This window comes from Camelus dromedarius, chromosome 34 (assembly GCF_036321535.1).
Source record: "Camelus dromedarius isolate mCamDro1 chromosome 34, mCamDro1.pat, whole genome shotgun sequence".
NCBI lineage: Eukaryota > Metazoa > Chordata > Mammalia > Artiodactyla > Camelidae > Camelus > Camelus dromedarius.
This window is the reverse complement of record NC_087469.1, coordinates 4,357,468-4,370,966: the sequence shown is the minus strand read 5'-3', so window position 1 is coordinate 4,370,966 and position 13,499 is coordinate 4,357,468. Positions and strand designations below refer to the sequence as shown.

The following is a 13,499-nucleotide window of genomic DNA, read 5'->3' as shown; positions in this document are numbered from 1 at the left end:
AAATAAGTAAGGGATATAATGTATAGCATGGAAACTATAGTTAATAATACTATATTGCATATTTGAAAGTTGCTAAGAGAGTAAATCTTAACAATCTTCATCATAAGAAAAAAATTTTGTAACCATGATGATGGATGATAATTTAACAATATATAGAAATACTGAATCATTATGTTGTATGTCTGAAACTAATACAATGTTACATGTCAATTATACCTCACTAAAAATATTTTATATATAATTGTAATTATTTAAAACAAATCTGCAGAAATAGGGGAAGGACTAACAGGAAATACACCAAAGTGCTAACAGAGGATGTGGTACACACTTTTCTCCCCACTCCATTCTACATTTCAAAAAGTTTTACTCAGGTAAAAACTTTCATAATGAAGAAAAAGTTTCTAATATTTTTAAATGTTTAAAGCAAAGTAGATTCCTTCCTGACTATAGTGGTTTCTTCACATCACTTCATGTCCCTAGTAGACACATAGAGAAATGATATACTAAAGAGTTACTGGGTTTTTTTTTCATTCTTTACATATATTTATTGAGTGCTATTTAAGGATAGGGCACTGTCCTAGATACTGGGGGTATGGGGCGAATAAGAAAAAGTCCCAGCCCTCACAGAACTGACATCTAGTGAGGGAACACAGCTAATAAATAAAAAACAAATAAAATATGCTAAATACTGATAGCACTGAGAATTAAAATAGGTAATATGATAAACAATAGCATTTTTAGATTGGGAGATCATGGAAGGCTCAAAGGATGTGAAATTTGAGCTGATATCTGACTGACAAGAATCAGACTTGGGAAGAAAGATGAGTGAGCCAATGCCAAGACCTTGAGCAAAACTAAACGTGCCTGGTTTGAGGAACTGAAAGAGCCATTGTGTCTGGGGAGTACTGGGTAAGGGAGTGGTATGAGGTGAAGACATTGCCCCTTCCTCCAGGAACTTGTGATGAAACAGAGCTCGGTAGTCATGGAGACAGTTCCTGACACTTCTCTTTTGGTATAAACCTCAGACAACTTAAAACTTACAATATTCTGCAAAGCAAAAAAAGTCAGGACTTTTAAAAAAGAATTTAAGTATCCATTTTTTTTCTATAGACTAGTTTCCTCATCTGTAATCAAAGGGATTGCATGGCAACGTTTAGCCTCAGAGAGGAAGCCAACATTAGTGCGTATTCCAAAGAACGAGCCCATGCTAAGAAATCGAAATTGTTCTCCAAAATCAAGGCTTACCTATCCTTCCCAAACTCAAATTTCCCAGGTCCAATTCGAAGTAGATAGCCATTGAGCCACTTAGGAAAACGTCCCTGGACTCGAGCAGAGATGATCTGCGGAGTCTCCTCCACCGTGGTTAGAAGTGGTGCAATACATGGAAGATTCTTCTGCTTACTGAAGACCACTTCTTTCTGATGAGAATTTCCGACATACTTTTTCAAAACTGAAGAGGAAATAAAAAGCACAAAAATGTTACCAATCTTCTGTAAACATGCTTGTTCTTTATAGACAATAATCTTATCTACCGGTACGGGAAATGTAAACCTAACACCAAACATGGTCTCCAAACTCCTTTCCTTCCTTATTCTCAGACCATCAATTCTTTGGTTCTCCATTTCTGAACCACCACAATATTTTCTGTATTCTTGAGGTACAAGTCTGCCTAAGATTTAATTACCATTACCATCATTTCTCAGAGTTAAACAATGCTGGTCTTTTCACAAGACTGAATCTACGTGCTAATAGCAATCTCACTGCTATAATAAAAAATGCCCACCATTCAATATTGTCATAATTACCTTGTCCTCAGGACTTTAGATACACCAGAACGTGATCCCAAAGATTTCACAGTGCTTTATCAGATTCAGTAGGATCTGCAACTTAATTTTTTCTATTTTAATGGTATACATATTAATGTACACAGCATTTCTAGGAAAAAGGTGTCATAAAGTAAATTATACAGTGATACCTGGTCTGAAATTACCTGAAGTTGAAAAGTCACACACAAAAAAATCATTATTTTATAATAAAGAGATGAAAATTGTGCCTATAATTTCATACTTAGTGTTCATTCATGGGGCATTACTGCCTAACACAGAGGGATGGTAAAATATATAATTAATTAGGTACTATAAAATACAGCCCTTTATTTTATTTCATAAAACTTTAACAGAGATATAGAAGTCTAAACTAGGGAACGGGGGGAGGGTAGAGCTCGAGTGGTAGAGTGCATGCTTAACATACACAAGGTCCTTGGTTCAATCCTCAGTACCTCCTCTAAAAATAAGTAAATTTAATTACCTCCCCTCTAAAAAAAATAAAAAATAAAAAATTTAAACTAGGAAATGAACAAACTAACACTTAGGACACTATTCCTCTAAAAAAGTAAGATTTGTGTTCTTTTAGCAAAATATTTTACAATATTATATCTTATTCCATTTCCTCAAAATCTTTCAAAAATTCAGTTTGGAGCACAGGAGACTTTCTACTTTCTTGTAAGCAACATTTCAGTCAAACTCAGCTATTTCCTAATTCCCCAAAGAAAATCATTTTCACCCTGAATGCCATCCCACTAATCTATCCCTGAAGAAATGTTATCTATTGTTCAAAGTCTATCTCAAATGCTACTTCCTTTAAGGGGCAGTACAGTCTAACACTTATGAGTGTAGGCTCAGGCTCTGACTGGCTCTAGAATACATGGGTTTAAATCTCTGTACAGTTTCCTCCTAAGCAGGGGATAACAATAATTCTGATTGCTCTTAAGGTTATAAATAACAAATGAGTTAGGTTATATAAAATTTTCAGAACATAGTAAATACTCAAAATGTTAGCTATTATTATTTATGGAGCTTTTAATGATCAATCCAACAAAATGTAATATCTTCTTTCTTTGAGTGATTTATTCATTCAATAAAGTGGTATGCACTGCTGCAGGGTAAAAGGCATTAAAACTGTTAAAGAAATTCACTGCCTAGGAAACAGACATACAAGTAGATCATTTATACAGTAGTCAGTGTTTTGGTTGAGCGCTGTTTCTCAAAGTATGGTCTAAGGGCTACTTGTAACAGAAATACCTGGAGTTATTGCTAATGTGCAGATTCATGGATCCCACTCCAGACCTAATAAAACAGAACCTCTGAGATAAGGCGAGCAGGTATTCTAAGGCATACTAAAATTTGAGAATCACAAAATCAGAGGTATACAGAGGATGCTTTGAAAACTCAGAAGAGGAAACCATCAGGCACTCATCTTACTACTGCTATCATGATGCATATTTATCCTATTCTCTCAGATTAAAATAAATTCCCTGAGTCAGGCATTTCACTCCTCTTACTTAAGTAGAATTAAACTGAATACTCTGGGCATTTGTCTCAATAGAGATTTATGAATTTAAAACATTTTGTATTTGTGGAAGTATCTGCATGTCTGTTTTATAGCCCACAGCATGCTGCCGGCAGTTTGTTACGTACTCTTCATGTTTTCCACAGCACTTGACACTGCAGTCAGCACCTCCTTAAACCCCCTTCTACTCTTGCCTTCTGAGATGCTGCACTTTTCCAACTTTCCTGCTCTCTCTTTGTTTGCTTTATGCCAGCTGACAACCTTGGGCAAGTTACTAATCACTCTGAGCCTTAGGGTTTTCAATGATAAAATAGGGATAGTGAGGATAAAAGGAGGATGAAACTTCCTGTTCCGCCTACCATCATAATTAAATACAACAGTAAATAACTTTCAAATATTAATTCCCTTTATTGGCTCCTCTTCTTATCACCGCATGAATATGTTCCTAAAGTCTGACCTTGGACCTTTACTCTTTAATCTCAGCACTCTCCCTGGTAATCTCATCTAGTTCCTCAATTTTACTGATTACTTCTCAACATACCACCATGACTCTCAACATGTCAAGAGAATTTTTCACTTTCCCCCTTCCAAATTAATTTTCTCACCTGCTAAACAACCTAGCTTCAAAATCGCTCTGTGCCTTGAATTTACCTTCTTCACTGCCCTCCTAATGTTCACTAAGTGGTTAAACCCTGCTGACTGTCCTCACACGAGGCCCGGAAGAGGATGCTAAGGGGATGATACGGGGTAGCCAGTATAAATTACCAGGGTGCAGAAGTTTGCAGCGGTGCCTAGGGTAAATCCCTTGTAAAGATTTTCCCAGTCCGCCCCTCCTGGGTAGTCCCCTCAGTTTTCCTTCCAGCATGAACCTGTCCTCATCAGCACTGATGCTTCATCTTCTCTTACCTAGCAGTAACTTCCTTTCTTCTGTCCTAATTTAGGCCCTTACAACCTCTTAGATGGCTAGTATCACAGCCTCTTAGTTGAAACTAGAGAGGCTAGCCATCATCTATGCTAGAGCTTGCTAACTGACGGGCCTGTTGATTCCCTTAGCTTTGGGGATGGCCCGAGGCCCCAAGTCAATCACCTCCAGCCCTAAGTAGCTCATGGGGCTCCAGATTCCATCCAATTTACTCCAGTGTGAAGCAAAAATATTATTATTTTCTACGTGAGCTATAATGTGAAAACAGTTAGGAAGCAATGCTACTAAATTAATCTTCCCATCTGACTGTATCATGCATTCCTCCACAAAACCTTTACAAATGAGTCCTCGCTGTCTACCAAGTAAAATCTAAACTACTTGACCAAGCACTGGAGGTACGTACAGTCTCACACCAACCCGCCTGTCCAGGTCTGTCTCACTAATACCTTCCCCTCCAGCCAAACTGGATCACTCCTCATCCTCTTCTCCTCATAACTGTACCCTTTTGCTTACCTAGGATATTTCTTACCTCCTTGAGGTGATGCATCCTTCAAGATGCAGTGCCCATGTCACCTGCTTTATAAACACCACATTCCCATTTCGCATAGCAAGAACTGATTCTGTCTGAAATCACACAGCATGTTTTAGTAGCCTTTAGGCATTTACTTATTCTGTCTAGTGTGATAAAGATGAATATACTTTGTAACCTTTACTACCGATACTCCTTCAGTACATGGTCTTGTTTTTGTCCCCACCCCAGTATTTAACACATTGCCCTGCATCTGCAAGCATTACATTATTGAATTAAATAATTTCAAGGGCTTTAGCAGACATCAGCATTTCTAATTGCTCTGTATCAGCCAATTTCAAGAAATAAAATCACGTAACAGTTGCTGTGATAGAAAGCTCCAAAACAATAAACAGAGGTTTTAAGGCAGTCACCCAGAATGCAAATAGAGGCAGCAAACATTTACATTAGAACATGTAGCAGTGATTTTCAATTGAGAAAGTTCTAAATAGTGAATATTCTTCCTATGGCAGATCCAAAAGAATTCTTAAACCCCAAATCCAGTCCCTGTATGTTGCATAAAATACACAAATGGAAAGGCTGTTTTCCTGACAAGAAAACAAATCCTGACTCAATTTTCTTTAACTCCCAGCTCTGCAGTGTTGCTGCCTGGATGTGCTCCACAGAGAATGGAAATTTCAGAAGCTCCTAGTATTCTTCAGGAAAGAGGCACGCAGTTCTAAGTTCAGGCTAGTAGGAAAAGGAAAAAGAGGAGGAAGGGGCAAATCCCCTACCTGGGATCCGGTGTACTATCACAGAAAGGAAATCGCCTGCAATGGCAGAAAGATTGCTGAAAAAACGTAAAAAGTTTTGAAAAAACATTTTTGTTTTTGAGTTTAGTAGCAGCAGATTCCGTGATTCCCAGATCCTCACACTGAACTGGCAGTGAGGTGAAACACTCACTTCCTGGGCTGTCCTTGGCTCACTGGCAAAACAGAAGGGAAAGGAGACGGGTGGAGGGGGCAGGGGTGTTAAAAAGGGCGGGGTTTCAAAAATGCCTGCAGTCTCTTAGTCTCACTTCCCGGACTGGTATCCCAGCAACCCATCTATAGTTAGGTTGCTGTTTGAAATACTGACATTGGACCACCAATAGTGGTCTCCCTCCCGAAACTTTGCTCTTTGAGATCTGTCTTCACACTACAATTAAGTCAGCTGACGCATGGGATCAATTTCATTATGCCACTCCTCTCCTCTGAAAGAGTCAGATCTCTTTACTCACAGAATAAAGTCCAAAATCTGTCAACAAAGGACTCTTTAATCTGGCCACAACCTACCTTTCAATCTTTGTCTCACTGCCTTTCTAACATTTCATCTTTCCTTTTCTTTTCTATTCATTTAATTTGCTAAACATTTCTAACAATCTAGTATGAATAAAGCCCCGTGAAGGTATGTCCTTAAAAAACTTATATATAGTTTTATTAATTTAACAAACATTTCTGAGCAACACTACTGGGCTACAAATTGAAACTAGATTCTGTGCTGTTCTCTAAGCCGTTTAGATGATACACTGTTCCCCTCTGTGAATTGTCAGCTCAGTAAAGTGACTTACCACATGTTTTTGTTCTTCTGTGCCTTTGAACAAACTTTTCCCTCCTGAAATATCCTTCCTCTTTGCTTTCCAAAAACTCATTTCAAAACCTACCTCTCTGACCCCCTTGCCAAAGCCTTCTAGTAACTCCCACTAGAAGGAGTTAATAGCACTGTCACGGAAATACTTTTAACACTTACATGGCTTCCTAGCAAAGATGTATAACTGTATTTCAAGAAAGGAGTGGTTAAAATTGTCAGAAGGGAGAACCAAGTATCTTAAACTATTCCGTATCCCCCACAGTGCCTAGCAGATCATGAAATACAATTTGTAACTAGTGAAAAATAATTCATAAACTTGTGAAATTTTACTGAAATGAGTGAGAAGTATAAATTAAAGGACAAATATATTCCTGCAATAATATACATCCAGTTGTGAGATAATTATTCTTATTTATGTGAATGGTACCAAAGACATCAAATTTGATTGGGGAAAAAAAGCCTTAATTAGGCTTTCAGAAACTTTTTCCCCAGGAGGTAGCTGTTTTAACCAGTAAGTACATTGTGACTAAAAATCAGTTCCCTAGTCTTACACACATTAAATGAAATGATCAATTCTCTGAACTACACAGAGAAGAACCAGATATTGAACAATAGTGACACTATCGAGACATAACAAATATGAAATCCACTCTGAAACGATTAGCCTTATCTTTCACATTAATAATAAACGCTTAGAAAAAAAATAAGTCGAGAATATTTCTTAATGATGATAAGCTAGCAGAGTCAGCTTCATATTTAAACAGTAAAGAACTCTGTAAGGTAACAGAATAACTCAAAATCCAGCTAATAAATCGTATCTACTCAAATATAGTCATCCTGTTGCATTCAGTATTTAAAATCCCATTTCTAATAGTTACTTTACTGACCTTCAGCCTATCCTGTACCATCAACATATTCCTCTACAAACCTAATCATTTTTCCCACTTAATAACAACATTTTTAGTAAATATTTACTTTACTGTTTTCAGTCTTTTCTTGTACGAGTAGTTCTTTTATGCGGTATATATGCCTTAAAATAGTAATTTGATGGAATGAGATTTTAACATTAGGAAGGCAGCATGACAAACATGCGGTCCACCTGAAGAATACCAAATTCCCTATGGTACTGTCTATAAATACGTCCAAGTTTGTGACTGCTTGTATCAGCAAAATATACATATAACAGATTAAATTATCTACATGACTGAACAATGAGTGCTGTGATTTTTTTAAAAATCTGATGAATAGTTATCACATATAACTATAAATCATATTGAAGGTTTTCAGTAAAATCACAGCAGTAGCTTCTGTCAAAGGGAGGACTTTTTTCTGGATAAACATTAGATCTTCTAGTCCAAATTCAACTTCGGAATTATAACAGGATTGAAATGACTCACCAAGATTGCCTTGTTGTTTAGCCAGTCTCTACTTTTGCATCACTAACCTTTACCCCACCCTGCACAGCTGCTAAGGCTTCAAAGTAAACTTCATTAACTGCACCATTGATATGGTTGATGTGTAAAAAAATCAACTCATAAAGTTCTGGTTAGTAATTTCTGGTTTTAACTTTACCACTTTTATCACAAGACAATTAATTTTAAACCAAATTTTTATTAGCGATGTGTAATAATAATAGTGAAAATAATCAAATGGTAATATTGAATAGCAATGGCACAGTTTAATTACATATTGAGACGCTGGAAAAATTACTTTTGGGCTTTAATTTTTTTTCAATACCAACCATGAAAAGCAACTTAAAACTATCTTGAAAGCTATCCATCTGCTATTTGAAGAAAATATTCTAAAATAAAAAGCACAATATTATTAAATATTATCGAATTAACTCACTGAGTCTTCTAGAAAGTTAAGAAAGGTTGGGAGGATTGAAAAAAAGGAATTCATACATAATTTAAATAATTTAGACTTTTATAAAATATGCCAAATAGTTGACCCTCAAAAGAAAAACTACATACTTCATATTTATGTCCAGCTTAAAGCCTCTTTTAATTCTAGAGAAGAAATTTAAGGAGTTTCCCCTTCTATATTTAAGCTACACATTTTTCTTAACAACTAGGAAGCATTCAGAGCACAAATGTCATTCTTTCATTACAACAATGGGTTTAAATTCTCAGCTAATTTTAAGTACACAATTTTATCTGTGCAGTGTGTTTGCAATCACTGTAAGCCTCTGTCTCAGGAGCTCTCTCTTCTGTATTAGGAAGTTTTCAATAGTATTGGCTTCTTTGAAGAGTCCATCTATCTCATCAATGTAAGATGCATCTACCGCTGCTCTCTCACTAGTGGGAAAGAAAAGTTTTACAATAAACTAGTTATAACATCTAAACTCACTATCATAGTGATGTTCTTTATTATGCTATATTTGTCAGCTATTTCATTTTAAATGGCTTTGTATACCAGAAAGCTCCATTAATTTACACTCCTCAGTAAAAATTCAGTCAGTCCCACAAATATTTTTGACTACTGCTCTTGATACAGCAGAATACATATCTTATATATATAATTCTAATTTAAACTATGTACATTATTTTAATTGCCACAGAAACCATTATTCAACTATAGTGACTGTCCAGTAGTTTAAAAAATTATCTTACAAATCATCTCAGGCCAACAGAATATTTAAATTCAGCCTTCAAATATATATTGAAAATACTTAAACATTTCATAAACATAAATATCTATTTTATCTTTAATATCCCTCTATTATCATAACCTTCACCAAATGATATTTTTATACCCTCCCCTCAATGATATTTTTCTGAAAGAAGTTTTTTCATAAAATTTTAAGTGTTATATCATCTAATTAGAGACCAAAGTGTATCCAGCCTGATATCAGCTCTGGGAGAATCAAACCAAAGGATATTTAGTATAAAAGTTAATCTTTGAAAATAACCAACTAATCTATTATAAGAAACTGAGGTAGAATAAAAAATTTCCAAAATTACTGGACAGGTTTTGCAGCCACTGAACTAAAATTCCCATTATGGCGTTTCCAAAAGAAAACTTCTATGTCTAAGTTAAAGACTCAAGAGAATATACTATAAGTACTTGCCTTAAGATCTTTGCATATGCAGACAACATGAGATTAATTTCTTTGCCCATATCTGTTCAAAAAAAAATCACTAAGTTAAGAACTACAATATATTTTCCATATTATAAAATCAATGTATATAAATATAAGCACTTTATACACCACCGTTTAAGTCTTTCTCCAGGGCTTCATCTTTATAAAACAGTCCAGAGCTTTCAGAGGAAGAGGAATCTGATTTCCCAAGAGAGGACAGTTGTGGACTATCTGGCATTTGAGGCTAATAGGAGAAAGCAAAGAAAATAAGTAAACAGTTAATAAGATCCTTAAGGTATATCATTTCATCAAAAAAAAAAAAAGCAAATAAAATACCTTTCAAAAAAAAGTAAACATGCTAGAAATTATATGCTCTATTGTCCTAACTAGTCATTTGTAATTTTACTATCAAGGAAACTTTTAGACCCAACAAGCACTGTTCAACATAATAATTTTATTGTGGGTTTGCACTAGACTTTAAAAATGGTATTAATCCCCTGATGAAACATTTCCTGTATCTTGAACCAGCAGGTGTTTCCACAGTAAAACAACAAAACTTTAATTTGGATAACAGCCAGATGCTTGCAAATTTTTCCAAGATAACATAATCTTCAAGGGAACAAATAATGTCCCAAATGTAATCAAATCAATTGGTGGGGTAGTAGTAAAGAAGAGTAGGATATAGTGCTCTTCTTTAAAAATATCTGCAAGTACAATAGCTAGGTATCTTACTTATCTATCAGAATAATTATTTAAAGTCCAATGTATCATAAAGGCATGAACCCACTTCTGTCTCTAGATCACAAATTATCACAAAGAAATCTCCCAATAGTTTCCTGGAGGCCTGTACTTAGTGAAAAAGAAGCTGAAGTCAACATAGGCCCTGCTGGGTCAATCCCAGCTCTGGAAATATGAAGACATTAAATTCCACTTATCAACAGAATTATCTTAAATGGAACAAACTTGAGCTGTATATAAAATAAAAGATTAAGGCTCCACAAGCATATAGATTACCTCCAACTCTCTTGGTCTTTTGCAATTTCTATTATCAGGTTTTACAAGGTGACTTGCCATATTCTGGAGGCAAGAGCTGGAACGTTTAGAGCAATGCCAAATTTAGGTACAAACTTCATGCTACAGCTCCCCTGAATCCTTCCCTTTCTTTCCACTCCTACTACCACTGTTAGTTTAGGCTTTCATTATTTGTCTAACCCACTCAAATTTTTTTTGTCTATTTACCTAACCCACTCAAATTCTCCCTTCTATGTTTCATCCTACCAACTGCTGGTGGGTAATCTCTCAAAACTCTGATTACTGCATTCCCTTAAGTCAAAAAGCCCTCCCTTGGTCATTCATTGCTCCAGGATAAGTTCAAATTCTTTGGTGTGGAATCCAAAGTCCTACATCACCTGGGGCCAACCTATCATTCCCATGATTTTCTTCTGCTCTCTTGTTATATTCCATCAGCCAAACTAGTCTCTTTGGCACTTCTTCCTTGTTTCAGGATTCATTTAAGATTTTTCTGCCATCACAGTATCTTAGTATTAAAATAAATCTTATAGTCATCTAATTCAATCTCATTTTTCACAAATGTGAAAACGGATACAGATAGCTGACCAAATTCAAACATAAATCACTGGGCCAGACTAGAACAAGATTGCTTCTGAGATTTTTTTCCCCACTGTCCTATCTTAACTTCTTCATATAGCATCAATTTTTACTTTCACTTTTAAATTACTTTCTCCTAAATTGTAAAGATAATTTCCCAGGGAGTCTGGAAAACTAAGTTTAAACTTAAAGAAAAACTGTTAAAACATAGAATGGTATGATCTCTACATCTTAGTGGATGAAGATCGCTCGGTACACTCAAGTTATCCATTAACTTTGCTTGTTTTTTGATAAACTATGCTGACCTGGACAACTGCAACAAATGTTTGATTAGTCACATGTAATATTCGTATATATTACATGTATAGGTATACGTATATATGACAGAAAGACAGCAACAACAAATAACAGAGATGTCTGTTTAGTAAATTCCTTATAAGGCTCCTACTATCCTGTCAGTATCTTTCTAGTACGTAAGTGTAAGCGCTATAATAGCAACATGTAGAAAACTACTACATGTGCACGGGGGCGCTCACTTTGCCTTGGGAAGTTCGAGAATGTTTCAGAGAAGCCAACATGAGAACTGTTCTCGTCTCCCTTCCCCTTTTTCTCTTCCCTTTTCCTTTAACACCTCTTCTTGCCTCTCTCAAAGCAATAGAACGTGCGTTTAAGTCAAACCAAAACTTTTCTAACTAGTTAATTCTGCCTCTGTAAAAAGATTAATTTTTCTGTCATGACTTAGGGCCTCCGCCAAATCCAGGCCTCGTCAAGAGACCAGGCCCCTGCCTGCGACAGACCCGTCACAGCCACTGACCCCGGCTGTGCAATCTGAGGCGCTGGTGCACAGTCATCACCAAGCACTCCCCCTGGACCTTGTGCAACTGTTTGCTTCTCGCCTTCTTTCTTCTCACCGTCACCTCCGCCCCTCAGGCCGCCCCACCCACCTTGGTCCTCACTTTCCGCCCCGCTCCCCGCCTTTCTCCCCACGAGGGTTTCAGCCCCACTAGAGACCCTACAAGGAAGCGTCCACCCTTTCTCATTGCCTTGCTTCACACCCAGTCACGCTCTCCCGGGCGCTCATCCCAGCATCCCCACCCCACGCCCGCTCGACTGCTAGGCCTCGGGACCTCGTCAGCGAACGCGCAGGAATGAAGAGGCCGGCTGCTCTCCAGTGCGCAGGCGCAGGGGCGGTGGTGGCCTTCCCGGCAGGCAATGCGCGTGTCACGTGACGTGTCCGCCCCGCCCCCCGAGCCGCCCCTCCGCCGCCTGTCGCGCCAGCCCTGAGAAGCGCCTCCCGTTCATCTTCTCCGGTTGGAGTACCTGTGAGTCAAGGCGTTTCCCTGCCTTCCAGTGCGCTTCTGCAAGAAGCGGGAAACCTGAGACCCGTTCCTCAAGAAAAACCAAGCAAGAACTGCCAGCGGAAGGCCGGGGTGTGCCCCAGCCCCTTGGAACCTCAGAAAACAAAATAGCAGCACACCACCACCACTTGCCAAGTGAAAGTTACATCATGTCCCAGATGGTTTGTTTGCAGGAAGGGTTTAAACCTGAGTTCTCCTGGCCGGCTTGCCGAGGCTTCGAGATCCAGAGCCTCCGTTCCTTCACCTTTTTTTTTTTTTTTTTTTTTTTCTTGATCCAGACTAGCTTTTGGAATCACACCGTCTTTTTAGAAAATTTCTTCTTTAATGTGTCAGTAACTTCATTCAGTAGTCCACTTCATTGACTGCTTTCAAAAAAATACTTCGTAACATGCGAGGCTCACATACTTGAAGTTTAGCCTCACTGGATGCTTTCACATGGCAATTTTGACCTGCAGTTTCAAAGACAGATATTGTACACTCATGCGCAGTTAGTTGTGGAAGAAAATTGAAAGCCCATCACCTCATAAAACAAAGGTCAGTAACATTTCCCATAAATTCCAGATTCACAATCTTACAACTTAGCAAATTATATTTAACACATGTTATTAATGTCTTTTTCCCTTTGGCTTATTTAGATGTTAGCTGTCATAAAGACTTGTAAGTATTGTGTGTATATGTTTATTTATTGTCTGTTTGTGAAAAAGGTGCTCATTTTAACTTGAGTTGCTATTATTGTGAGATGTAAGTCATCCAGTAAAAGTAGACTAGATTATGGTGCAGTTATTGATAGTCTTTAAAGGATCCCAGTCACTTTCTGATGACTGATAGAAATCTGTATTGAAATTTTCCCTATTTGTGATAAAATGAGGAAAAAAATAATGAGTTTTTCCTAAAGCTAATGCATTCGCTTTAAAGGATTGTCTTAATCTGATGCTGTGTCCTTCCTATAGGTTGTGGTGTTAAAGTGTCTTCTCAAGAAATGAAAATAGTGGGGAGGGTATAGCTCAGTGGTAGAGTGCATGCTTAGCATGCCCAAGGCCCTGG

At 37.3% G+C, this 13,499-nt stretch overlaps 2 protein-coding genes across 10 annotated transcripts in view; both read right to left on the bottom strand.

Moving 5' to 3' along the window:
• The window catches only part of BCO2 (beta-carotene oxygenase 2), a 36,571-nt gene extending 30,392 nt beyond the window's left edge, over positions 1 to 6,179 (bottom strand). For 2 of the 5 annotated variants that reach the window (XR_010378902.1, XM_010986159.3), the window contains exons 1-2: positions 5,573 to 6,168; positions 1,246 to 1,450 (exon numbers count right to left, since the gene is read on the bottom strand). Coding sequence is in view for 3 of the 5 variants with exons in the window: in XM_010986159.3 (XP_010984461.3) it covers positions 1,246 to 1,450; positions 5,573 to 5,660 (293 nt within the window). In the remaining 2 variants the exon portion in view is untranslated. Of the gene's footprint in view, positions 1 to 1,245; positions 1,451 to 1,805; positions 2,848 to 5,572 lie in introns of those variants that run through there. The other 3 variants (XM_064482046.1, XM_031443722.2, XM_031443724.2) reach the window with 3 other exon arrangements.
• Positions 6,180 to 8,386: 2,207 nt separating this feature from the next.
• The window catches only part of TEX12 (testis expressed 12), a 41,100-nt gene continuing 35,987 nt past the window's right edge, over positions 8,387 to 13,499 (bottom strand). For 3 of the 5 annotated variants that reach the window (XR_010378903.1, XR_010378904.1, XR_010378905.1), the window contains 3 exons: positions 12,418 to 12,904; positions 9,622 to 9,733; positions 9,504 to 9,529 (listed from right to left, as the gene is read on the bottom strand). Coding sequence is in view for 1 of the 5 variants with exons in the window: in XM_010986111.3 (XP_010984413.1) it covers positions 8,560 to 8,704; positions 9,478 to 9,529; positions 9,622 to 9,733; positions 10,504 to 10,579; positions 12,153 to 12,178 (411 nt within the window). In the remaining 4 variants the exon portion in view is untranslated. Of the gene's footprint in view, positions 8,705 to 9,477; positions 9,530 to 9,621; positions 9,734 to 10,503; positions 10,580 to 12,152; positions 12,290 to 12,417; positions 12,905 to 13,499 lie in introns of those variants that run through there. The other 2 variants (XM_010986111.3, XR_010378906.1) reach the window with 2 other exon arrangements.